The sequence below is a fragment of the Cynocephalus volans genome, chromosome 13, assembly GCF_027409185.1.
Source record: "Cynocephalus volans isolate mCynVol1 chromosome 13, mCynVol1.pri, whole genome shotgun sequence".
Lineage (NCBI taxonomy): Eukaryota > Metazoa > Chordata > Mammalia > Dermoptera > Cynocephalidae > Cynocephalus > Cynocephalus volans.
This window is the reverse complement of record NC_084472.1, coordinates 6,221,672-6,246,934: the sequence shown is the minus strand read 5'-3', so window position 1 is coordinate 6,246,934 and position 25,263 is coordinate 6,221,672. Positions and strand designations below refer to the sequence as shown.

At 46.4% G+C, this 25,263-nt stretch overlaps 1 protein-coding gene across 1 annotated transcript in view; it reads right to left on the bottom strand.

Moving 5' to 3' along the window:
- Positions 1-1,182: 1,182 nt before the first annotated feature.
- Positions 1,183-25,263, bottom strand: part of APCDD1 (APC down-regulated 1) — a 45,789-nt gene continuing 21,708 nt past the window's right edge. The window contains exons 5-8 of the mRNA XM_063077470.1: positions 16,930-17,113; positions 13,580-14,111; positions 3,917-4,238; positions 1,183-2,450 (exon numbers count right to left, since the gene is read on the bottom strand). Of these exons, the coding sequence (XP_062933540.1) occupies positions 2,002-2,450; positions 3,917-4,238; positions 13,580-14,111; positions 16,930-17,113 (1,487 nt within the window). The 3' untranslated portion in view covers positions 1,183-2,001. The remainder of the gene's footprint in view (positions 2,451-3,916; positions 4,239-13,579; positions 14,112-16,929; positions 17,114-25,263) is intronic.

The following is a 25,263-nucleotide window of genomic DNA, read 5'->3' as shown; positions in this document are numbered from 1 at the left end:
TTGTGTTAACACGACATAACCAAGATAAGATGTAATGTATATGGGTGATATAGCAACAGCCATAAATCTAAGTGTGTCAGTGATTTGTGAATAAATTATATTGGTCCTTCTTTGTAATGATTTATATTGTATCAGAAAGTGATGGCCACATGAATTTCATGTCATTCGTAAGACATATGTACACATACATACATTGTGTACATGGTAACTTATATATTTGGTGTATGTTCATATGTGTGTATATACATGTTGTGTAGCCTACTATTAAAAAGTATGAATAGCTAAGTCTGTGTGAGCAGCTGTGAACTGAGCAGCTATAAACCTATCACTTTATGGTAAATCACCGAGGTATTCTTTAGCAATGAATACAATTTTTCACATGATTCTATGATGTCCTATAAAGATGGTATCAGTATTAAGTAGATTCACAGATAAGATGTATTTTGTGACAGCATTTTCAATATCTTTGTTCATTAAACTTGGCAGACATTAAGTTAGTATTTTTATTTTTAATAAACCCCCTCAGTAGGCACCACAACTTAAAATAGACTCTAAATATAAAGCATTTTGGTAGTCCGTGCCATCATTATAACTTAATACCACATCGAATGCTACAGCATTCCATAAACTTACTTCTTAAATACAAGATGACTCTTAACCTGGACCATGGTTTCCATGTTTGCTTCCAGGCACACCTGGGCTTTTAGTTGCTCACAGCCTCCCTCTGCCAGTCTCTATCAGTGGTGATGGTGACACTTGTGTTTAGTTGGTGCTGTTCACAACACCCAAACAATGGGCAGGTGAACTCAGGCACCTTCTGGAGTCTCTGTGAGGAAGCAGCCACCTCTATATAAGGTGACCCTGAAACTCACTATAGAGTCAAGTCAATGGTAGGACAGAAACCGAGTCAAGCTGGCAGGTCCAATGCAATAAGATGACCACACAAAGCCTGGGCCGCACACCACGTCAGGGTCTAAAAAAGCAAGCAGCTAGCATGGATGATTCCCACTGCACCCCGTGACCAGCCAGCTACGGCAGCACCGAAGCCCTCCCCACGTGTTCACCTGCGAAGGCAGCAGAGATGCCAGAGCTCAGCTCTCTGCCCCTGCCCAGGCAGTGCGAGCCAGGACTAGTGTCCCCTGCGAAGAGGAAGCTGTGCAATGGATGGGCACGTTCCCTATCATTCCTGTGGCACTTAACCCACTGCAGCACCTGCGTGTCACTGCTCCTGTGGCCGCAGCAAGACTGCTTCTGCTTTCCCCGACGATCCCTTTGTCTACTGAGACGGGAAGGAAGCAGCAGTGTTCTGCAGCCACCTCTTCTCTCAGCAAGTTACAACAACTGATATAAAAATCGTTTAAATTACTTTGAAACTTTAATTACAGACACTGTTCCACTCACCATTTCTGAAATGAAAGCTTTGATTCTCTCCTTTTTTGCATAAAGGCTATAGCGGTGGTTTAGCTAAACCTTGCGTCTTTTCCTAGGACATACCTACACCCGCGTCTCTTCTTTATTAACAAAAGGTGTCTAGATCGCAGTCCCAAACCAACCCCTGCACTGGATTCCAGCACATAAAACTCGGAGAGTGAAACCATTCCAAAGGAGAACAGGAAGCAACCACAGTAAAATGGCAGGAAGAGTTGTAGCCTGATATTTGTTTCTCCTAAGTTCAACTCAGAAATATAAGAACAATTCAGAGAAAAGATGTAAGAGGACCCAGCTCTCACCCCTGCTCCCACTACCAAACACACTCTCCCGAAACTCCCTGCCGTCTTAAAGTGCAATTACTGTTGTGGAGTCACTCAGGCCAGGGATCAGGCTGGACAGAGTTCAAAGCAGAAATTTCAAATGCGCTGTTCATGACTCAGGGGCTGGGGCAGGGAGAGGAGAACAGGACATTCAAGTGCATCAAGAGACTAAATGTCCTTTCTTTTTGTAGAGAAAATCTGTAAATTGTAAGGAATCCTGGTCTGGAAAAATGGAGCTTTCTAAAAGCATCTATCTGAGGAGGTTCCAGTGGGGTAAGGTCAACAGGCTGGTGAGTGTGGCGAGAAGCAGGGGACTGGCACTCCTCCCAGGCGCCCGTCCAGGCAGGTGGCCCCGACCGTCCTCCATCAAGTCCTCGGCTCGGGGCAAGGACGACGCACACTGGACCAAGGGCATCTGGTAAGACGTGGCTCTCTTCTCAGGCCTGTCTGGACTAGACCCATCACTCGGCCTCTGGCCGTTGAAGAGCAGATAGCGGCCCCGGGCATCCTGCTCCATTTTGAAGATCTCATACTCCGTGTGAGGTAGTTTGATCCCCAGGGCCACGCAGCCATTGGTGTGCGTCACGTCCTGCTGGATGCCCACCTGCCAGGAGCCCTCGGCCCCACACTCATTCCCGTTGAAGACATTGAGGAGCGAGGCTGTGGCTGCATCCATGGGGGTCACCTTCATGTGATTCACTGCGGAGGAGAGAGAAGAGCCCATAACTCAAGAGAGGAGCTACGGGGGGGTAGAAACCCACCCTGCCAGCGCGGCGGTGCCCCATCGCGACAAGGCTTTCTTTTCGAAAGACAGTCCTACCAACCCACCCATCTGACTGCAGTAGCCAGAGAAGCATCCTCAGGCGGGAAGAGTAAAACGTGTGTATGTGAGTGGAATCACACCAATGTACTGCAGGTGGGGCCAGAAAACACAACCCACATGTGGTGTGTAAATGCGGAGCCCCGCTGCAGCTGGCCGTGCCTTGGAGTGTGAAATGAAACCAGAGCAGAGTGTTCCCAAGGAGTTGGATTTGGTATTGCCGACTCTTTGGGATTGAAAATATATTCAACAAAATCTGGAATTTTGTCTTCATGAAAAGGTTTTGAGGTTTTTAAAAGTTGTGGTGTCAAGTACCTACACTCGTTAGCATTCTCACAAATTAATACAGGACCATAAATTGGATATCTAAGATAAATTAGGCTGCAAGAGAGAAACGGATGAGTAATTAAATAAAACTCCAAGCACTGTGGAGTATTGCTTTTGACGGTCCTCCCAGGGGACCATGTTCTGTGTATAACGTGATGAGCTTGGATGAAATCAGATACAGCTCACTCTCTCTCAGTCAAGTTTATCAAAAGTCCAGTGTTCCTGGAGCAAACCTCCCTTCCTAAAAGGAGGGTTAAGATGCTCCAGGATTTACTTGAGGTGACAGAAATATTCTATATTAATCTGGCTGCACCAGGGAATGCTATCCTGGAAGAAGTCACACCAGGATTTAGGCCATCCCTCTTTATTTGGTCATAACAGGGCTGACACCTTTTTATAAAGATGTTCAAACTTAAATTCTCAAAATAACAACCACAGACCTCCCGCTGGTAACAGCCTGGTGCAGCCCATCCCTCACCCCCTCATTTAGGTGATCAGTATGCTGCTTGAACCTTCCCAAAGATGCTCCCACCTTCAGGCGTGTGACAGTTCTCAAGTGCAGGGCAAGCGATGGGTTGGAGGTGGCACCTCCAAGCCCCTGCGGTGTCTCTAACACTCCTCTCTACTGTCCACTAGGTAGCACACTGGCTGCCAGAAAGTGTGGTGGTGTCAGAGGGCAGCAAGGGATCCACGTGAGTTGTGTACATAAAGGAAACACACAGACTTGAGAATCCACTTGCAGTAACATCATCCTTGGGCCACACCTGACACATACCCTCACGCAGCAGCATGGACCCCGCCAGCATCTGGGCCCGCAGGCCAAGGCCACCCACCCAGCCTGTACCGAGCAGAGAGGTGCTCAGGGGGCATTAGGAAGGACTGGCTTGGGGCCAAAACTACTGATTTCTTCCCCAGCATCTCAAGCAGAAAAGTGGCCCTTTCTCTCAGGCTCTGCCCCAGCAGGTGTCACAGAACCACTCCCTGGCCATTCTGTTGGGATTCAAGGTGAGACCCGTACCTTTGAACACGAACTCTGTGCCCCCCATGACCCTGGAGGAGAGCATGCCACGGCTGTAGCGGCCCCGGGCATAGATGGTGAAGGTGGGGTGCTTGCAGACAGGGTCGGAGTAGTGGTAGTAATGCCCCTCCCAGGTGTTGTTGTTGTCGTGGAAGATGAAGTGGCGGGTGAGGAAGAGGACCTCGGGGCGCACCTCGCAGCGCTGGCTCACCCACTCCCCATGCAGGCCGATGGTCAGGTCGGCCTTCGGGGGCAAGATGGGCGGGCGGTGCTCGTCTGACCGGTAGATGATCCGACAGGCTATGCAGGCATGGTCGTGGTTCTGAAGCCAAGAAACAAACACACTTAGAGACCTCTGTCTTCCCAAGAGCACCATCTGTCTCCACGTGCTTCCTCACAAATGAGTCTCAGCACAGCTGGGACAGGGCAAGGTGACGGGTCACTGTCACTTATGACCTGAACACCCAAGAGGCAGCTGGAGCCATGCTCTGGTTCACAGATAGAGAGTGGTGTGCATGTGTGTGTGAACTCACAAGTACACATGTGTTTGCCTGACAGTGGAGACCTGCCTAAATAGTTCCGCTGTGATATGGACTCTCTTCAGAATCCTGTTAAGTTTTTGCACTACGTGTACTGAATGCTTGGTTTCAAAATGAAAGAATAAAATGGCAACACCTCACACCTGTTAAGATGGCTGTTATCAAAAAAGCAGAAAATAACAAGTTGGTGAGGATGTGGAAAAACTGGAACCCTTGTGCCCTGCCAGTGGGAATGGGAAATGGTGCAGCCACTGTGGAAGACAGTGTGGCAGTTCCTCACAAAAGTAAACAGAGTTACCATATGATCCAGCTATTCCACTTCTAGCCATACACCCGAAAGAACTGAAAACAGGAACTTGCTGCCTGTTAACAAAGACACGAGGCTGTGCAGGAGCCGGCCCCTGGCCAGAAGCCACGGTCAGCGCCAGCCTGAGCGCCAAGTGAGAACCTGGCGGAACTGTGGTCACTTCGGGCAAATGATGGCCCTGAGCTGAAGTATTTCTGTTCAGTAGCAGAGAAAAGCAGGCCATGCAGTTTGGGGCGGGAAGGCTTGTTTTCCACCAGTTGGGCCTGTGAGAATTTAGGGTGGAAAGCAGCAAGTGGGAGGAACCTGGCTCTTAGGTGTTAGTCTTGCCAAATTCCTAAACAAATTACTTTTGTTTTATTGTGTTAAAAAATACATAAGGTAAAAATCTGTTTTTGTTCTTTAGGATTGCCATCCTGATGTGTGGCCTGCTATCCTGCTGTGGTTTTGACTTGCATTTCCCTAATAATTAGTGATGCTGCGCACCTTTTCATGTGCTTGTTGGCCATTCCTATATCTTCTTCAGAGAAATGTTTGTTCAAGCCCTTTGCCCATTTTTTAATTGGGTTTTTTTCAGTTGTTGAGTTGACTAGTTACTTTTTAAAATAACTCTTTTGCTGCCATTAAGAAACCAAAGATGTCACAGATAAGGGTAGTCTTTTGGCCTCTTTGTGGATACTGTTAAGGGGACAGTTTTAGCCATGGTTGTATAGAGACATCTCTGTTTTGTAGAGAGCTTAAAAAAAATCATTTGTGCTCCCAATTCTCACAATCTTTGGCTTGAATAAAAAAGAGACATAAAGGAACAGCTATGGGGGAGCAGAAATTAAAGCCTGTACATTGTATTGACTCTAAAGTTTCAATTTTCTAAGGTGCTTTTCTTAAATAGTATGCTTCCAAGATTAATAACTGGAAAGAGGATTCCACATGGAGATTTTAAATATGAAGAGTATTTTGTACCATGGGATATCATTTGCTTTATAAAATTATCATTATTTTTTTTTCGTTTTGGATGCCTGTTCTGATACATGATTCTCATTTGAGAAGTGTTCTTCCAGGCTCACCAACTTGGCTTCCACAGCGCTCCCTGTCCCTGAATCTTAGAGGGCTATTTAAAGTCATCAGAGTTTCTGTGCGCAGAAGATTCGAAGGTTAATGCAGAGGGACCAGAAAGTGCTTCTTTGTTGCTATTCTTTATACTCACTATAAAAAGCTCTGATTCAGAAGAGGAAGAGGAGAAAAAAGATCCCTGTACAATTCATGTCTGAAAAGGAAGAAAAATCTAGCTTATTCTAGAAATGAAAAATAAACCTTATGCTTTATAAGTGAGCAATGTTCTAGGCAAAGAGTGTGGTTTTGCCTACTCTTCTCTCTGATTCCTGCCCAGCTCCCTGGTAACAAGTTAAATAACTGCAGCTCACGTTCACAGGACATATGATTCTGAGGAGGTTCAAGTATATCATCTCCTTAAGCCTTCCAACCTCCCAAAGAGACCACAGGAGCACTGTGCAGATGAGGCAACCAAGGCTCAGAGAGAGAAAATAACCTGACTCAGATGACTTTCCAAACCCAAAGTAGAATCAAGACCGTAATGTGGTCTTGGGGATTGCAGAGCGCAATCTCCTGGCCCCACACTCCCTCTCAGACTGAGGTCCTGCAAAGAGCAGATGTCTCCAGTCCTTGCAAAAGGTCTTCTCCAGCTGATGACTGATGGGGATTCTCCAGGCTTTCTCCCATTCCCTACCAATATTTATTTCTGGAGAGTTGGTTTGTCAACAGCATTTGCTGACAGTATCCACTTGTTTTCACCGTCTTCCCAAAATGGAAGAAATTACTTGACATGATATTGTTGTGAATAGATCAGAGAAGCAGGCTGGATAAAACAGAAGTCTTCAAAAGCAGCATTACTTGGGCTAAAGTTTTGTTCAAGGAGGAGGAAAAATGGGAGTAGATTATGGAAACTTTCTTTCCTAAGGTTTTGTTCCATGGGATAAAAAACACATTAATGTTTCTCAGAAGGAAAGTTGCTGTGGCCAATGGCCCATGTCAAAAGCTCTTTTAACTGCAATTTGCCATGTGTTTGATTAAATTTCTGCTGTAAAAAATCCTGCATGTTTGTCCTTCTTGGGTCTTCTCCATTGCATTATAAGTTTTTAAAGGACAAGACCAAAGTGTTCTTTCTTTTTCCTATTCCCATGACACCCAGGAGAGTGCTGCACATGCCGTGGACAGGACGGAGGCTCCTGACAGGCTGATTGATGGAAAGCCGTCACTGGATACATAGAGATGAACAGAGAGGGAGCATTCAACACAAATGACAAGAGCCGACTGCCTTGCAGGATGGAGCTCCTGGGGTGCTTTTCAGGTCTGGGATTCCAGAAGCTTGTGAACTCAGGCCCACTTTGATCACTAATGGGGTCAGGGCGATTCTACCTTCAGAAGGAAGCCGGGTGAATAGCTGTGTCCATGTGTGTTATGTCCCTTTAACTGCAGTTCTAGGTGCAGATGGCTGTCTACTCTGCTGCAGTGCAATGGACTGAATGTCATGTCTCCCCAAAATTTACATGTTGAAGTCCAAACCCCCAATGTGAAGGTATTGGGAGGTGGTGCCTTTGGAAGGTGACTAGGTCATGAGGCTGGAGCCTTCATGAATGGGACTGGTGCCCTTATAAGAAAAGGCCAGAGAGTGCCCTGACCTCTTCCCACCACGTGAAGACACATTGAGAAGTGGGCAGTCTGCAGCCTGGAAGAGGGTCCTGAACAGACCCCACCCTGCTGGCTCCCAATCTCATACTTCCAGCTTCTGCAACTGAGGAATACGAGTCTGTTGTTTACCAGCCACCTGGTCTATGGTGCATTGTTAGAGCAGGAGGACAGACCAAGACAACTGCAGCCCAGCATGTGCTTAAAGAGATGCCACAAGCACAGCAGTGCACTGACCGAGTGCAGCCTGATCCCCTGCCAGGAGGCAGGCACATGCTCTAGGGCACGGAGGACTCAGAGAGCCTCACGGACACTGCGTGGCAACCCCATCACGGTCCAGTCATCCAAGAAGGAGCCCTGGCCTGGAAGAGGAGGGAGAAGGCGAGAAAGGTGGGCTGCTGGTCCTGGGCTTCAAGCTGGCTACTGAATGCTGACAAGGCCGAACATTAACCGAACGCTCTTCTGTGTCCTGGAGTTAAGAGGGGGCACTTGACGGTCCTCAGGAGCAACACACATGATACTTCTAGAAGTGGGTTTCTAAGAAGTTGAGAATGTAATAAGTGAGCTCACAAAGGCCTTTCCTGTTTTAGGAACATCAGTAATCACGCAAGGGATCACGTCCCCTCCACCCCACCTCCACACACACACCGCAGACAGACGGAATAGCTTCATACGAAGGACCAGAGGAAGCTGGTTCTTTAGGATAAATGACTTTAAGAATGGATTCCGAAGAAAATTGTTGTTTATTTTTACTTGCTTGAATTCATTTGAATAATTAAAGTAAACTAATTTTAATAATTAAATTAAATCTACTGTAAATCCGGTGCCCCTGCCTTCCACAGTGCTCAGCTAACACTCCCTGTAGTGGAGACTCATAATACTGTTTAAGTGGCTGATTTCCTGCTCGCACAGGCGTTCCTTCTGTCCTCCCGGCTTTCTTGCCTTTTAAGGGATGAAATGTTTACCACTTGCACTGTCCCTGACAACAAATATTTCCTGGTCTGCTAACTCCTTAAATAAAGCAACCTCGCATGCCTGTTTATCTGCTGAAGTTCTCTGGAGTCAAGAAACATAACGAGCTGTTTCTGCAATAAAAGTCTATGCCAACAGCCATTAAGGCCAGCAATCCCAGGACACTTCAAACCCTGGCCCAAATAAAATGTCCACGAAAGCAACCCTCTCAGAGTCAAGACTCCACCTGGCTCCAGTGAGCAATCAGTTTTCTTTAGGAGGCATCCTTTGGGTGAGACCAGCTTCTGTAACTGTTTTAGGTCATGACTCCTTGAACTGTGGGTCTCCCATCACCCTTCCATCTCCCATCACCTCTGCAAATCCCTCTCCTCTCCCTACACTGGCAGAAAAAGGAGCATAGCATTCTTCCACAAGCACCTGGCCCCTTCCACACTCCAGCGACCCTGTCACTCACCCACCCAGGAGCCCAGCCGAGGACGTGCTCAAGGAAAGGGCCCTTACAGATGGGCTGAAAGGTCCACAGCCCATGGCCACCTGATCCAAAGTCCCTCTGATGTCACAGATACCAGGAAGTCCACAGTTAACGTGTCCTTCTCACATACTCTAAGAAGGCTCTGATAGAAAAGCTACCTCAAAGATACACTCCAGTCCACAGCCTAGTTTAGGTAATAAAGAGCATTCCAGAGAATTCCAGAGAAAGCCCACCAGAATTTTCTCCTCCTTTCGCGTGCTCAGGCACTCTAGAAGCCTGTTGCTTTCCTTCACCCATGTGCAGCTCCCCAGCTGTATGTGTGCAGGAGTGGAATATTTAAGATCCACAGCTTGGGGCAAGCTGTCTGGTTTTCAGACAGCCCCTTTGATTTACGACTCTGTGGTTAAATCAGTTTGGGATTTTGGAGAAAGACCAATTCCATTTGCTTACAAGTCTGATCCTGAGGCTCTGGCGTTTCTAACGACCCTGGCAGTCATTTGCTTTTAATTACCATTTGATTCCATCACTGAAAGAACCAGCCCAGCCACCACCCTTCAGCTGCAGGTTCTGAAGATCCCAGGCCAGGGGACGGCTGCCCTGGTGTCCACTCGATCCAGGCACAGCATCTGCTTGCAGGGTTATTTTCGCTTGATTTTTTTTTTTTTTTTAATGAAGAGTAGCCAATTTCATACTGAAAGAACCCTCCCAGGGCACCTGAATCTCTTCAAACATAATTTATTTGCCAAAGGACTGTGAACCTCACAGCAAAGCTGCATAAAGCTTAGAAAAACAAGTAGACTTAAAGTTCCTACTTTTACATGGTGTCCTGTTTCCAGAGGGGCTGAGGCTCGTGGTTTCAAACTCAATTTAGCATTTAAACTAATTTTCAGCCAGGTCTCTATGGACCGGCAATTAGGGAAGGCGAAGAGTTCAAAGGAAGAGGCTCCAGCCCTCCTGGGCAGGCTCGTGCAGCCTTTGACGATGCCCTCCCACCCCTTCCCCTGTCTCGGCCTCGGCCACAGCCACGGTGGCTCAGACACCCTGCTGCTGCAGTGTCCAGCACCCGCAGAGACACCACCAGCCACATCCACGCGCTCCTTCTCGTAGCTGTCCTGGGGAAGGATCTAAAAACTTCCTGAAGACACCGCTGCACACTGCAGGCCAAAAGGTACAGGGCGAAGGACAACAAGAGAAGAATGGCCCCTTTCAGCTCAAGAGCCACGCAGCCTCCGACGGGCCCCCGCCACCCTGGCTGGGCAGCTGCACAGGCTGCGGAAGCCTGGGTCCTCCTCCTGGCTGCTGTCCTCTTCATCTGCGGCCACAGCAGTCCTCTGAGCCTCGCTGTCCTGGCCGGGCTTTTTCTTTTTTCTTTAATTTTTATTTTGTGTGGTGACTGTGTTTAGGTAATAAAGAGCATGGTGCAAACTGCGAAAGGCATGAAAGTGCGTCTCTGTCCGACCCTCCCCAGCTGTCCAGTTCCCTTCCTCAGAGGCAATCACTGTTGACTTCCCTAGGTGCCCTTCCAGAAATACTCAATTCCTTTGCAAGCCTATCTTTTTCTTCATCTTTTATTATTAGTTTTATGCAAATGGTATATTATTCATGCTATTCTGTATCTTTAAAAAAAAATAACAGTATGTCCTGGATCATACCTAAGGTCCTAAAGTTCTTCCCACCCTTAGCTTTTGTGGGAAAAGGCCTAGTGTTCAAAGAGTCTACGTCTTAATCTCAGTAAATGTTCCCACACTGCCCTAGAGAGGGAGGAGAAAATGAGAGTAAGCGTTTTGAGGTCAGGCATCGTAAAGCTCGCCGACGTCCCCGGTCAATGTCCTTCTCCTTCCTCCATAAGCCAACAGCTCAGAAGTGCTTCCTAGTGCAGGCCAGTGGGAACTTAGGCAAGGAGACTTTCCAGATGCCAGCTAGCACATGAACCCATTGATTCTTACATTCCTCCCATTTTATATTAAAAAAAAAAAAAAAACTAAGGCTCCCAGAGGTCAGATGGCTACCAACACCCTACAGCTGGTTAACAGCAGAACTGAATTCCAGACTGGCTACCATTTCCAAAGTCTGTGTTCTTGCCAATTTATCCAGACAGTGTTAGGGGGAAAAAAAAAAAACTCTCTAGGTTTTGTTTATAAAAACTCTAAACAGGTAGGCTTTACAACTGCCATCCTTAATTCCCGTGCCAATATTTAATAGCTCCCACTTTCAAGACATTTTCCCTCCAGGAGCCACAGTGTGTGCTCTTCCAACAGACAGGCTGTTTAGGGAGGGACACTGACCAGGATGAAGTCTCTCGCCTGGACCAGGGAGTGGGTGGGAGGGAATGCACCAGAGCCATGAGCCTAGGGATGCTGCTTTGCCAATTCAGAGCCCCTGTGAGGGGCCTCCCTGCTGGAAGAACAACAGTGAGCTGAGGGGAAGAGACAGGTAAGAAGAGTGAGGTGGTGATGATTAACGCCTTTCTATATATACCAAAAGAGCTCACAGAGATCACAGAGACCACGCAGGTGCATGCAGGTGAGGAAAGGGAGCCTGGACCTGAGTGAGTGCAAACGACCAGCCCAAGGCCAGGGACAGAGCAGACGGCCCGGCCACTGGGCTGGCTCTGGCCCCAGCAAGTTCCCTGGCGCACCTTCCTCCTCTGGGAGCCATTCAGTCTCCTCACTCAGACCCCTGATGCGCCTTTTTGGCTGTTTTTCTGCTCATTAGTGTCTCTGCTGGAGGGGAGCAGGGGATGAAAAGGCTGTGCCTGCTTAGCAGCTCTTCACAAAGGTTGGGGTGAGTTGGGGGATGCTCTTGGCTAATGTGAGGTTTCTGGATTATCTGTGGATCATTTTCATTCAAGCCACTTGTACCTCCCATTACCGAGATCATTTGAAAGTTGGCCAGACTGTACTCAGAGGAAGCCAAAAGTAGGAATGAAAATCTCCTTTCTCTATCACCATCTCAAACCAGAGATTCCAAGGGAAGTGCTATGTAGCTTCAGTGTTCAACGCTGACACTGGAGAATGCTACCACCTGGAATGGTCCCAAAATGGAATTGGAAGCCCATTTTTCCTATCTATTTTCCCCAGAGATCCACTGAAGCCAGGCACGGCCCTGGCAAGCAGATTCTCCTCTTCTGCCTCTGCTGGGGAATCAAGTCATTGAAGGGGCAGAGCTTCTAAGAGAACATCTGGGGTCACAGACAGCTGCCCCGAGAAGACGGGCCCCAGAGGCTGCCCCTCCCTCCTGCTCTAGCTCATCTCGCATCTTCTGCACATTGGAAACTTACAAGGCAGAACAAAGTAGACCTGCCTCCTATTCTGTGTTGGATCAACCCCCAGAGGCACTCAGTCCTGCTGGCAATGTGCCCAAGCATAGCACAGGGAGCGGCAGGGAGCCCGGGTCTGAGGGCACTGGTCCCTCAGTGGGACTGTCTTCACACGGGACGTAGCCTTGCTGAGATTCATCCAGAGGAAGCAGCTTCTGCCAACGGGCTTCCTCAGCAGATCCTCCACAGTTATAGTAAAGGCTACTCTCATTACCTGAGCTCACAATAACACACATAAAAAAAGATAACACTGAGTGGTCTTTGGAAGAGGAAGTATTGCGACATCTCGATTAGTTATGAATAAGCTCAAGGACTACTAAGAAAGAAGAACATTTTTAAAAAAACAAATAAATTGCCAAACAAGAGCCAAACAGGGTCTGCAATGGGAGGGCCACTCTTCCAGAGCATTGCACACAACAGACCGGGAGGGCAGGGGACACTCCGCGGTCCGGGTTGCCCGCTCCTCGCTCTGGCTGACCAGAGCCCAGCGCCCCTCCCAGCCTCGACTGCACACACTCCTGCGCTGGGAACGGCTGAGTTACGGACTGACATGTATTCTGAGCTTGTGGGAGGGAAATGCCTGGTGAATTCCAGTGTCATTGCTGGAACATCAGTTACGAAAAGAACATTACAAGGTTTCAATTGCTCCCTGCCTTCCTCACTCCTCCCTTCTGATCACAGTCACTTTACATTTTGGTTAGCAAAACAGAAAGAACATGATTTCTGGAGGAAAGAGCTTCAAGTTCAAGTTCAGCACTGAAACTCACTAACCCCATGACCTTGGGCAGCAGCCCTAACCCCTCAGACCTCAGCTGCCTCCTTCTGCCTCAGAGGGTCGCTGTGGACAGAAAGCAGTCTGTGATGTCCGCAGCCCTGGGCAAACCACCCTCAGCTTCCCCTTTCCGTCTCTCTCCCTCCTGCAGGGCTGGGGTCACTGCTATCACTTGGTGTCTTTTCCAAATGTGGCGCAACATCTCCACATTTCCTTCATGCTTTCCTCTTAGAGTCGCAAAGAGGTTCCTAGGAAGTCAGAGCTGAAAGGAGCCCTAGAAATGTTCTAGGGCAATCACCCCACACCACCACCCACTTCAGAGAGGAAAACCAAGACCCCAGATCACAGAGCAAGTCGGCGGCAGACGCAGCTCTCCTGACCAGCTACATGTCCCGCCCAGCATCCCACATCTCCTCTCACTCACAGCAGCCCCATTATGGCCTGCCCCTCTGCAACACAGAATCCTCTCCCTTTCACGGGTCCCCTCAGACCTCTGCGAAGTACCTTTACAAAAGATCACCCATTTTACTTAACAAAGAGGAGACCAAAGGGTTCTGGGGGGCAGTCAGCTGAAATGTGTACCTTGGCACTTTGCAGGGGGGGCTGGTAACTGGATGGCCGGTAAAACATCCTCTGGCTGGCATCAGTGTGAATGTCACCAAGGAAGAGCTCCTCAACAAGGTGGTCCAGGTTGTGGTGCAAATACTGCTTCTCCACCCGGATGAGCTGAAGCTCGTGCATGGCAAAGTTCACGGCCTTGGTACACTCACAGCCACCCTCCTCCCGCCACAGGTTGTAGGCCACATCCTGTGCCCAGGCGTCCCCGGCTGCCAGGAAGCCCGGGCATGTGTGGTTCACCAGCTGGCTGAGCTTCTCAGCCATCGCCTCCGTGTGACAGATGACCTGGACATTGTGTAGCTGGTAGTCGGCTTCTGTGCCCCCTCGAATGATCCAGGATGCTTGGCGAAGGCGGATCTTGCCCCGGATGATGAGGGTGTAGGTGGGACTGGTGCAGCGGTTGCTGCCATAGTAGAACTGGTAGGCCTTGAAGGTGTTATTGTGGTAGAATCTGTAGGACCTTGTGATGAACTCGGGGCCTGACCTTACCTCACAGCTGAAAAAGGAAAGGGGAAAGAGAGACCTTTTTAAGCCTAAAGCCATGAGGAAGAGATTAATGATGGTGGTAACAAATTACAGTAGTAATAACAAAATGCTTGCTATAGGCCAGGCGCTGTTCTAAGCCCTCTACTCATTGAATCCTCACAACTCTGAGTTAGGTATATGATCACCCACATTTTACAGATGGGGAAACCCAAGCACAAGGTTAGGTCACATGCTCAAGGTCACCTAACCAGTAAGTATGAGAGCCAGATTGTGAATCCAGGCAGCCTGGCTCCAGTGGTATGTTTCCAGTCACCCGACACCAGAAAGCCTTTCACTCATCGTGTGAACAGTCCAGGACAGCAGACATGCCATTCTCAGTTTCACCTGTGGGCCTAGCTCACATAGAAATTTGTTTCTTTCTGGATAAGAAAGAAGAGTGTAGTACTGACCTACCAAAGAAGTTCCCTTATGCTAATTCAAAAACGGGTTGATTTCCTGACACTTGCATTTTATGGACCTTGTCTAGGACAGGCAGGTGCAAGATGCCCATCGCCCTGAAATGGATCTAGTCTCAAGGAGGTGTCACCTCGTGGCAAATGGATATTTGCCCTCCCGTGCATTCAAAATTAATTATCCGTTTAGCAGGGAAATAAAGGAGCAATTAAGTAAAAGCAGAGCTAACACAACAACAGAAAGAAGGGTTCCTTTTGTTTGCGCAGGATGACAACGAGAAAATGTCCTTTGCCGTTGCATTCGGTAAGTGCTAGTTTCCTAAGCCAGAAACACTTAGGCTGAATCATCAGAGCATGAAATGGGTGGGTTCTCACGCTGCTGTAACTGTCATTGACTCAACCTACACAGCAGAGCCTGCGGCATGGAAGGGGCAGCTCTTGAAGCATTTGTTAGGTCCTCACCTCAGTTATGTCACGACTCCACCCATCAGTTTCTGGCCTTCTAACTGTCCCCATCCACAATGTTAACAGAGTGTCTGCCTGAGCTGACACAACATGGCCAAACCAAGCAGTCAGGCACACAGGTGGTTCTTAAACTTGCTAACATTCTAACTTTTTAGTTAACATATTGGTGAAAGATAAACGCTATTTAGAAGCGGGTACCTTTTGCTATGTAAAGTTTGGCCACTGATGTCGAATACTTTCAGCATCCGTAATCTGAGAAAAAGGAGGGAGAGGACACCCCAAGATGTCTCCCCCAGGGTAAGAGAAGTTTAGTGAAAGCAGTGACTAGTGTCACTTGAGGGTAGAAAGAAGTTCCATTATTTCAAATCTTAGTTACTAAGCACCAACCATCTGCTGGTTCTCCTTCCCAAGCACAGCGGATCTCAGGGCCACCCGTCTCTCCATCACCCCCGCCACTCCACGTGCCTGAGCCTCCGATGGCTCCAATCCAAACTACTACAATAGCCTCTAACTGCTCAGCCCCACATCACGTTTTCACACAGCAGCCAGGCTGCCCTTTAATAATGCTGAATCATATTTTCCGCACAGCCCCTAAGATGACTTTCCAGTTCTTTTAGATTAGGAGGAGTCCTGGTCTGCAAGGGACCCTCAAGCTGGCCCGCCCTCCTCTGCAGCCTCTTCTGGGGCTGTTCCCTGCTGGTTTACTACACCCTGGCCACACAGCTCTTGGTCAGGTGGTCCTCCAATCTAGCCAGGCTCTCCCTACCCTGCATGTGGCCTGGCCTTTGCTGGTCTTCTTGGTAGAAAGCTCTTCCCACTGTCTTTGCACAGCCAATCGTGTCTCAGCTCAAGGGGCCCCTTTTTGGGCAGACTTTCTGGACCCCTTCCTGATTCTAAAATAGGGCCCCCTGGTACTCTCTTTCAACACCTGTTGCCCCATCCTCCCTTTTACAGTATTTCTGTGTTATTTGTAAAATCCCTGAAGGTAGGGACCGTACCTGTTTTGTTCACTGCTATATACACAAAATCTAGAATAGTGCTTGGACACAGCAGGCATTCAGTAAATATTTATTATTGAATAGCATGATAAATAATTTTAAAGCACATAGCATTAAGGTTGTTTATGCAATTTTATCATGCAGTTATTTTGAGAGACCCCATTTAAGAAAAAAATTGAGGCTTCATCATCTTATGAAATTTCTTCTTTGTCTTCTCCATATTCATTTGATCCCTCCCCAAGGTACCCAGAGGCTGCTCTCCATATCCCAGGAATAGTACACAGGGAGAAGTGATCAGATCCCACAGTTAGTCTTGTTAATTCTCAACAATTTAATGGGTAGAAAAAAAATCACAGATCTGCCTCTAGGCTATTTTTAAAAGCTCTAATGGAAGATAAGCCAGAGCTCAAACTGGGATAAATCTCAGCTTCACAGCATGGAAAAGTATCCAAGAACTATGCCCTGGCTAGTAGAGCTAGCTTTTAACTTACTCTTAGAACCCTGAAGCCATATATTAAATTACCAGAATATGGCTAGAATATTTAGACCATAAGAAGCTTGCAAGTCATGTTTCAGAGTTGGTGAAATACAGACTCTTAATTTCACTTGCTAATGGTTTCTTTTTATACACAAGTGGTCCCACAGAGTTCAGTAAACAAGGATCTATTCACTCATACTGTGTGCCGGACAGTGGTACAATATAATCTCTGCTTTAGCATACGGTTTCTACAGTACTTAGCTCTGTTTAATAATTTCAAAGATTTGCTTGGTTCTTAGTTAGAACTTAGACAACACCTAAATCACTGAGATTATATGAAGTCTCTGTGCATATGAGGAACCATTAAGAAGGGTCTTCTGTAGATGTGCGCTCTCTGGCACCACCCCGGCCCCACTCCACCCTGGATGCTCTTACCCTGTGGACACCCAGTGGCCCTCAATCGTAGGCGGCATCTGCACGGTGATCCGTGCTCCATTGTGGAGATGTTTGAGCATGTGATGGCACTGGGATTCCTTGAAAGCCCTCCAGGCACTTTTCTCTAAGGACCTAGGATGGGATCTGCTGTCTGGATGAAGGAAGGCAGAACCCTCTCCCAGCCCTGAAAAAGAAGAGTGGAAAGTTAGCCAAAAGGAGAACTAGCAGCAGATGTGAACCAGGCCAAGCAACTGCCTCGGCAGCACGGAGCAGCCGCAGGTGGGAGATGCGCGCTCTATTGACCACGTCTTATCACTGTGCTTGCTCTCTGAGGATGCACATTCCAGAGTGGGGCTGTCCTTGGGGCTCATTTTCCAGGTGAGAAATTGAAGTCCACGTAGATAATGTGCATGACTCACTTGAGGTCACTTGGCTGGTTCCTGGCAAAGCCAGAGCTCAAATCCATGCATCTTGCAAACCTAAGGCTGTGCACCTAAGTATATAACTGTGGGATAGGCAAGTGAATGTAGCGGGTTGTGGAAGAGAGAAATGGACACATTCTAGGGTCATCAAAGAGGAGGAGACGAAGTTGAAGGGAGAGATGAGAGAGGGGTCATCAGGAAGGGTGGACGTGCACAGTGACACATTTAGGTAAGGCAGGGAAAGAGCAAGGAGACCGGCCTCAGTGAAAACGCAGCCTGTGCAGAGATGGAAAGGGAAAGATCCAGGGAACAGCTCGGAAGACTCCAGCTGGGATCTGCTCCCTGGCCATGCTCCCACCTGCGCTCACCAAGTCACGCACCTTCTGGTTCTCTTGGTCTCAAATGGATGCCCTCTCCAGGGTTGCTCACCATGGGGGTGAGAGCCATACATCCTCCTACAAGAGGAAATGGTGTGAACTTTCCCCCAGGTATCTTCTCAGTCTAGCTCCTCACCCCCACAAAGCCAGAAACAAGCTCAACAGATGATATAGGGTTTTTAATAAAGAACAATTTTAAGAAGATTGCACATTTTATTTCTCAGGGATAAGGAAATACTAGGACTAAGTTTATTTTCAGTACAAGTAGTTTAGGTTGGCCAAAATTTACCCATGCAAAACTTCCACCAGCCTAATAAAGCAATGAAAACAAGTGGAGCTATAATCTGACAGCCCACTGTCTTCTTTGACTCACTCGTGAAGTGCTTAACAAATCAACAGGTCTTTACAGTGATCCTACTATGTATTTAGCACCATGTTAACAAAAACACTAGTTAGACAAATGTACAGAAATTTTTTAAAAAATCAAAACACATAAAACACACCTGCTAGAATGTTACTTATGCTTATGAGGAGGCAATTATGTATATTTTTAGTCAATCCCTAAATAACTTAATAGTTTATGAGAGAAGTAAAAACTTCCTATAACTTCATGGCTTATGAGAGAGTATTTGAACATGAAAAGTTAGATCCAGAATATAGTGACTTACAGCAACAAGATAAAAATCTACCTGGATATACCTAGACTTGAAGATTGATAACATTAAGAAACCTGTAAATTATTCAGACACTTGCCATCACGTGGCCAAAACATTCAGACGACTGAACTAATTTTTGATGGAAAGTCTTGGCATTGAGTGGGTCTTGGTGTACGTGAGCTCTCAGGCTTCTCTTCTGAGTAAGACCCTGGCCTCGGGATGGAACAACAGTTTCCGATCTCGCGGATCTAACATGCAATCAAGGGCAATGAGGCAAAGATACCCATGTGTATTACTCAACTAAATGAAAATTGTGACAAGATGATTGTGCCATGTTCAAATTAAATGTAACTTCACCACCAGCCCCATTTAGGCAAGTCCACTGATTCTGGGCTCAGCTAGAAGGAGGGAAACACTAAAAATGAGAAGGCTCTGCCTAGTGGTGTCACGCCTCATGGTTGTGGGTATTCAGCAAGGCCTCCCTTCCTGCGGCCTCGCTTTCTACCAAGGGAAAGCATTTCCTCTGGAGCAGCACCCTGGGGTGGCCCTGTCCCTCATCCAGCCTCCCCAGGGGAATGGGCACGAGCGTAGGAGGAAGCAAGCAGGCTTGACCAGGCCATCTTTCTCCTTCTCTTTTGAAAATCAGCCTGTTGACAAACTATGTGCATTTGATCAGCTCCCCCCATGCAGTAAGGACCCTGCCCCTTCAGTTGTTCAGCTGTGGCACTGGGCCAGGCAGAAAGCCTGAAAAATTCAGGGTGAACCATTAGCAATCCTGACATGGACACCATCTGCACTGTGTCTTCTGCTCCAGTATTGATCACTATTGTAACATTGTCATCCCCACTGGTCTGACACCGTGTTGATCTCTTAGCTACTTCTGAACTACAGTAGGGGAGAGGGCACTATTCACTGTACCTCTGCCAACCCCTGTAGTTATAATCATCTTGATTACAGTAGGCATTTCCTCAGCTTCCCTGTTAGGCGAGCAAGGAATGAAATGTAGTTCGGCTTGCTGTCTGGTGGGCCAGTGGTGTGATCAATTACAATGTGGCTAACTTAAAACATATTTTAATTACAGTCACAAGTCATTGGGAGTTGGGGAATATTCTGCTTCAAATATGACATGAAGCATTCAGTAAAGATGACATCATCTCACTATCAACCAAGCTGCATTCTAAAACCTGATTTGTAAACCCCCTTACACTCTGCAAATGTTTTCCCGTAAAGATAACAAAAGCCAGGAGTGGAGTGAATATCGGTGAAATCTCCAAAGCTAGGCTGCCTGGGTTTGAAACTGGATCTGCCACTTAAGGGATTTCATTGAATCCGAGACTTCAATGATTGTTAAGATGCATCACTATTTTATAACCAGTGACAAGAATGCTGGCATTTAAAGGATGACACATGCCTTCACAACAGCCCCGGGGTGCCCATGGATCACACAGGGCAGCCTCCGATGGCTTTGACATTTCTTTTATCTATTCAAAGAGATCTGGTAATTTCTCTTGCCTTCAGTGGCTTTGCTTCATGTGTGACAGGTTATCCATTCGCTCTGCAAGAATCTCAGTAACAAAACACAAACATGGCCTCATCTTTTTGCAGGTATCCTCCTTTCCAAGTAATTGATTGATGCTCTGTGAGAAAATATGGAATTGGGGTTATTCTTCCAGTGATAAATGTTTGCTTCCCTAATGTCAAATTAAAACTCCACTGCTCTGTTAACAAGGTCTGATTTTCACAGTGATTTTTCTTTTCATTGCTGAGAGTGTAATTTATAAGTGAGTTACGGAGAAAAACCAAGGGTGCCGACTCAAATGTTTACTCTCTCAATTTTCAAGCCAGCTATTTGCAATGAAGCTCAAGATACAGAGTACCAAGGAAGTGACATGAGGACAATAGGAGCGTCTGAGTCCAGGTTCACATAGGCAAAGGCAATGTCACACCTGGTGACTGCTGCCTGCAGGCCAACAGGGACTGCAGTTCCCATCAACCCTGAGATGCACAGCCCACCCACTGAAAGATCTGAACATGGGGAAGAAAAACGGGTATCTTGCAAATGATGAAATACACTATTAGCAGTGTGACCTCGCACACTTTACTTGACATCTGCAGGCTCCCATCTCCTCATGTGTCATGAGAGAGCAACAACATCACCCACATCTCCAAGTCGGTCTCAGTTGAGCACAGTGCCTTTCGTTCAGTGCTGGCTTGGGCTCTTAGACCACCCTTAAAAAGTCCCTCCTAACAAAAGTTAAAATAACAAAACGTCATCCAGAGCCAGGCTCACTCTGAGCTCTGAGGACAAGACACAGGGGCTACTAGGCAAAGTTAAATAACAACATAGAAGACAGTGGGACAAAAGAGCCAGGCTCTGCGGTTATTGACAAGTTCTACTCAGCTCAACAAAGAGCTATTATTACTTTGTATATTTTAGGAGTGGAAGCATAAAGACAAAGACAAGTTTCTTGGATGCTGAAGATCTTAAAGTCTCTCTGGCCTGGATGTCAAAGCACAAGGGTAGAGATGGAGAAGGAAGCTGGGGAGTTCAAAGGCAGAGGAATTGGGAGTGGTGGTTAGCATTTGTATGGGTCATTCATAAGGCCAGTCCCACAGGGAAGGGGGCCTACTGTTATGCTTTTTAACCAGTGGTGGAAGAAATAAAATCCAAGAACCACCAAGATCATATCATTGGAAAGCAGGCAAAAGCTCCCATTAAATTGCCCAGGATTTCTAGAGACAAGAATCCATTTCACTATTGCTCTTATTTGGCAATAAGCAAAGCTCAGGACACTGGTGAGCCTGTCAGAGCAGCAAGAGCATCCAGGGAATGGCCAAATGGAGAAGAACAGGACAGGTGGCACAGTTCACTCAGGCAGGGTGGTTTAGGTCTCACAGTCTAGGGGATACTGTATTTTTAGGGTGGAAAAATCGGGTTGGTGTTTATTCCCTTGTTGTCTTTGCCCTTTGAAGCACTCACCACCTCCGTTATGCTCGAGGAGAAACATTAAATGGTCCAGTGAAAGGAGGTGCTGCAAGGCAGGAGAACCATCTGTCAGGTCCTTGGTCAACCACGGCCAGTGGTCCCCAACATTTACTTGGTTCGTCTGATGTGGAAAATGTGGATGGCATTCTCAGGAGTGCTACTTCTATTAAAGGGCTGGAATTAAAAAGTCATTGTCAAGCACCAATCCGGCTGCAGGAGAGGCCAAGTATAACAGCTACATCCTTATTCCCAAGGCTTCCTTCTCAAGGATCAACCACGGTGTGCCCTCCCAGGAGGCTGGCCTTAGACTTCTGGTCAACCCAGGGAACCCCATGTTTGCTGCCTTGCCTAGAGTATGCCAATTCCAAATTTGGGCCTGGAACTAGCAAGTCACTCATCCAAATAATCAGTAAGGCTCTGAGGGGCCACTAAGCACATCAGTGACAAACATTATGCTCCCAGGAGTCTCAGATGGGCAAGAATGGGCCTGCAGAGGGCTCGTGAGCACAGAGGGAGCAGGCTCTGAGCTCCTCTTTGGGGGTCCACAGAGGGGCATCTATACCTTGAAGCTGAACAGAATGGTCCGGGCAGAGTACACAGCACATTCAAACAGTAGAGGTAGGAGTGAGAGACTCGTGTGGGAAGGGCTGGGAAAAGTCCAGGACGCGGGGCAGGAGGGAGGTGGGGCCATGGTCGTGAGGGCCGTGAACATAGATCATACTGAGGGCAGGTTTGACTGGAAAAGAGAAGAGGCACCATCAAAAGATTGCAATGCAATGGCATAAGAATTCCTTTTCGTTATTTTGGAGGGACGTGGGGCACACATTAGAAGCAGGAAGATCAATTATGAGGCTACAGCAATGGTTCAATGTTGTGTCACTTTTTGCCTGAATAAATGCAAAAGATTAGAGAAGGGAACTGCTTTCAACAAACAGCAGTCCACCTTTTTCTGCAGTCTTGGAGAGGTACTGTCTTTTACATCTTGTGGGGGGAAGCATTACCAAGAAGTTATATTTAAGAAAGAAAGGAAGGAAAGAAGGAGGAAGAGACAGAGGGAGGAAGAAAGGAAGGAAGGAAGCTATATGAAGTTAGCATCACATCTGAAAAGGAACTTTTGTAAAATATTTGTGTCCTACCTTAACATATCTTAAACTGAATAAATCAATCAGCCTGTTGCTCAGCAATGCAGAACTCAGGATGGCAGCTAACAGTAATAATCATTCCTGACTGAGTATACCTATTATTTATAATAATAATTGTGCTTATTATATACAATAATTTTTTTAAAAACGTCCACTTAATTGGATTATTTGTGTAATTGGAAGTATTGGTTGATCACAATATTTGGTTACTGAAACCTCTGCCATTGTGTGTTGAAGGCAGTTGACATTATGATCTTTGTCTGATGATTTAGGTTCTTTAAGGGCTCAAGGTAATTATTAGGAACTTCAGTGCCTGTAGGATGGTGCTGTGGATAGAGAAGAACCGGTAACAGCCTTGTTTAGGCCATGAAAGTTTCCCCCCTCATTTTACTGATAAGACAAGAATACAAATGCACATACGTGAGTGCATTGCACACATAACATCAACATTTTGATCAACTGAGGATTCTAGATGATCTGATTAATTGAGGGGACTAGGTTACAGGCTTCCCATTCACTAAGATTTTGCTGTAAATGAATTCAGGGAAAAGAGTATTTCAAAGGAGTAAACAAACTGTCAGTAAAAAAATGTTGGAGGTTTTAGTCTTCAAGGTAGCTTTGGGCAAATCACCCAATATGTGTGTTCCTTTTCCTGTATTAGCCAAAAACTATGATAACTAACACTTTGATAACACTTAGCAATTCATTTTAGCATATTTTCTCTCATTTGATCAAATGCTAGTTACTATTCAGCTGTAGAGACATGCTTCAGTGTGAATGTATGAACAGTCCGTCCGTGGCACCAACTAGACGGCAAGCTGTCCCCAGCACCCCTCCCAGCCCAGGGGAATTCTGAGTGAGGATGTTACCAACATGACTTCACCTCAAACACTGGGAGACCCCGTGGCCTGGGCCCAGATAAAAGAATTATGGCAGAGAAGTACTTTCTTTGGAGTGAATGTGGGAGAAAAGAGTAGACTCTGGAAGGAAATTGTTCACCTGTTGAAAACAAATTAAATCCTGAGAGGTTTAGGGTACAGTTTTATAAATTAGCACTTCCAAAGCACTGAATGAAATCCTGGAGCTCTGGAAGGACGATTCACGTGAGTGTGTGCATGTGTGTGTATGTGTGTGCGTGCGCGTGTGCGCGTGTGCGCGCGTGTGCGCGCGCGCGCGCACATGCACTAGAAATGTACTCTCAAGGAATAAATTACTCCACAACAGTAATCCTAAATGACTGTTCGATGAGCTTTAACTACAATCATAATAGTCTGCTGTTCAGAGAGTAAAAATTCCCAATGATATCAAATAAAAAAACAGATTTTCCTGGGCCGAGCCGTGGCGCACTCGGTAGAGTGCTGCGCTGGGAGCGCGGCGACGCTCCCGCCGCGGGTTCGGATCCTATATAGGACTGACCGGTGCACTCACTGGCTGAGTGCCGGTCACGAAAAAACGACAAAAAAAAAAAAAAAAAAAAAAAAAAAAAAACAGATTTTCCAAATGAAAGGAAGCATAGGGTTGACCAGTTACACAAATGTTTGCATTCTAAATAAAGGCCAGTGTGTCCAGATTAACTGTTTAAGTCACTTGAATTCCCCAGATTACGCACATAGAAAGCATTGCTCAGCGCTGTTTTCACATGGAGCAAACACAGTACTGATGCAGTCGTCCACAGCAGATCTCATTCCATGGTGCTCTCAGCAAGCAAGCCAGTCCACGGAGAGACCACACAGAACCTCTGAAGATAGTGACAGAAGGAAACAGGGCAGTGCCTGCTCACCTTTTGAAAATCAACATTCATTCATTCAACAAACGGTTGAGTGCCCACTGGGTGATTGGGTCATCTCTTGGGTGTGGACCATTGTTGACGTATGAAACAAAAAGTGAAACAAAAGGACAGCACACTCCATGTCTAAGTCCCTGATTTTTCAGTAGCATTTAAAAATCTGAATTACTAGATAGACATATCCATTTTTTCACCTGCTTGTCTAGATTGACTGAGAAATCAAAAGTTTCAAACCATTTTACACATAATAAAATTTGTTGGGAAGGAAGGATAATTTTCAAGCACACTTGGGGCTGAACTAATCTTTGATCAGGCTAGTCTCTTTATATGTACTTTAATGCTGTAAGGAAAAAACCTTAATTTAAAAAAGGTTGAATAAGTGTAATGTCAAAATATTAATAATGGTTGTCTCTGGGTAAAGGGTTTTGAATGATTCTTTTCTTATTCATTCTGCATGTTTCTGTACTTCATACAATGTGCCATATATACTTGGATAATCAGAGTGAGAAAAGTATTCTCAAGTTTGAACTGGTGTAACACATAAAATGTGACTGATTAGATTAAATGCAGGTAATTACTTAGCCATGAAATTGCCCTGCCCAATTAAATAAGCAGCAATTACTGTAAATGTTTGCTTTGAAGTGGATAGTGGTAGATAAACTCCAGCAGAGCTTTCCATTTTTTGGAATAAAATCATGTATATATCAGACAGTACTGGATTTTACTACCACTCAGGTACCTGTGCTTACCAAGTTCTTGCTTTTATTTCCAATTTTGTGTGTACGTGTGATAAACAAAAGCTGAGAGCTGCTTTCACCAATCTTTAAACCTTCACATCTAAAAGTTTTTTCCCCTTATAAGCAATATAATAAAGTCAAGATTTCGAATTCCTGCTCCATTTAATTTTAGTTGAAAAGAAGTTACTTTTCTATATCACCTTCTTCTGATGCCACGGTCCCTGGGCT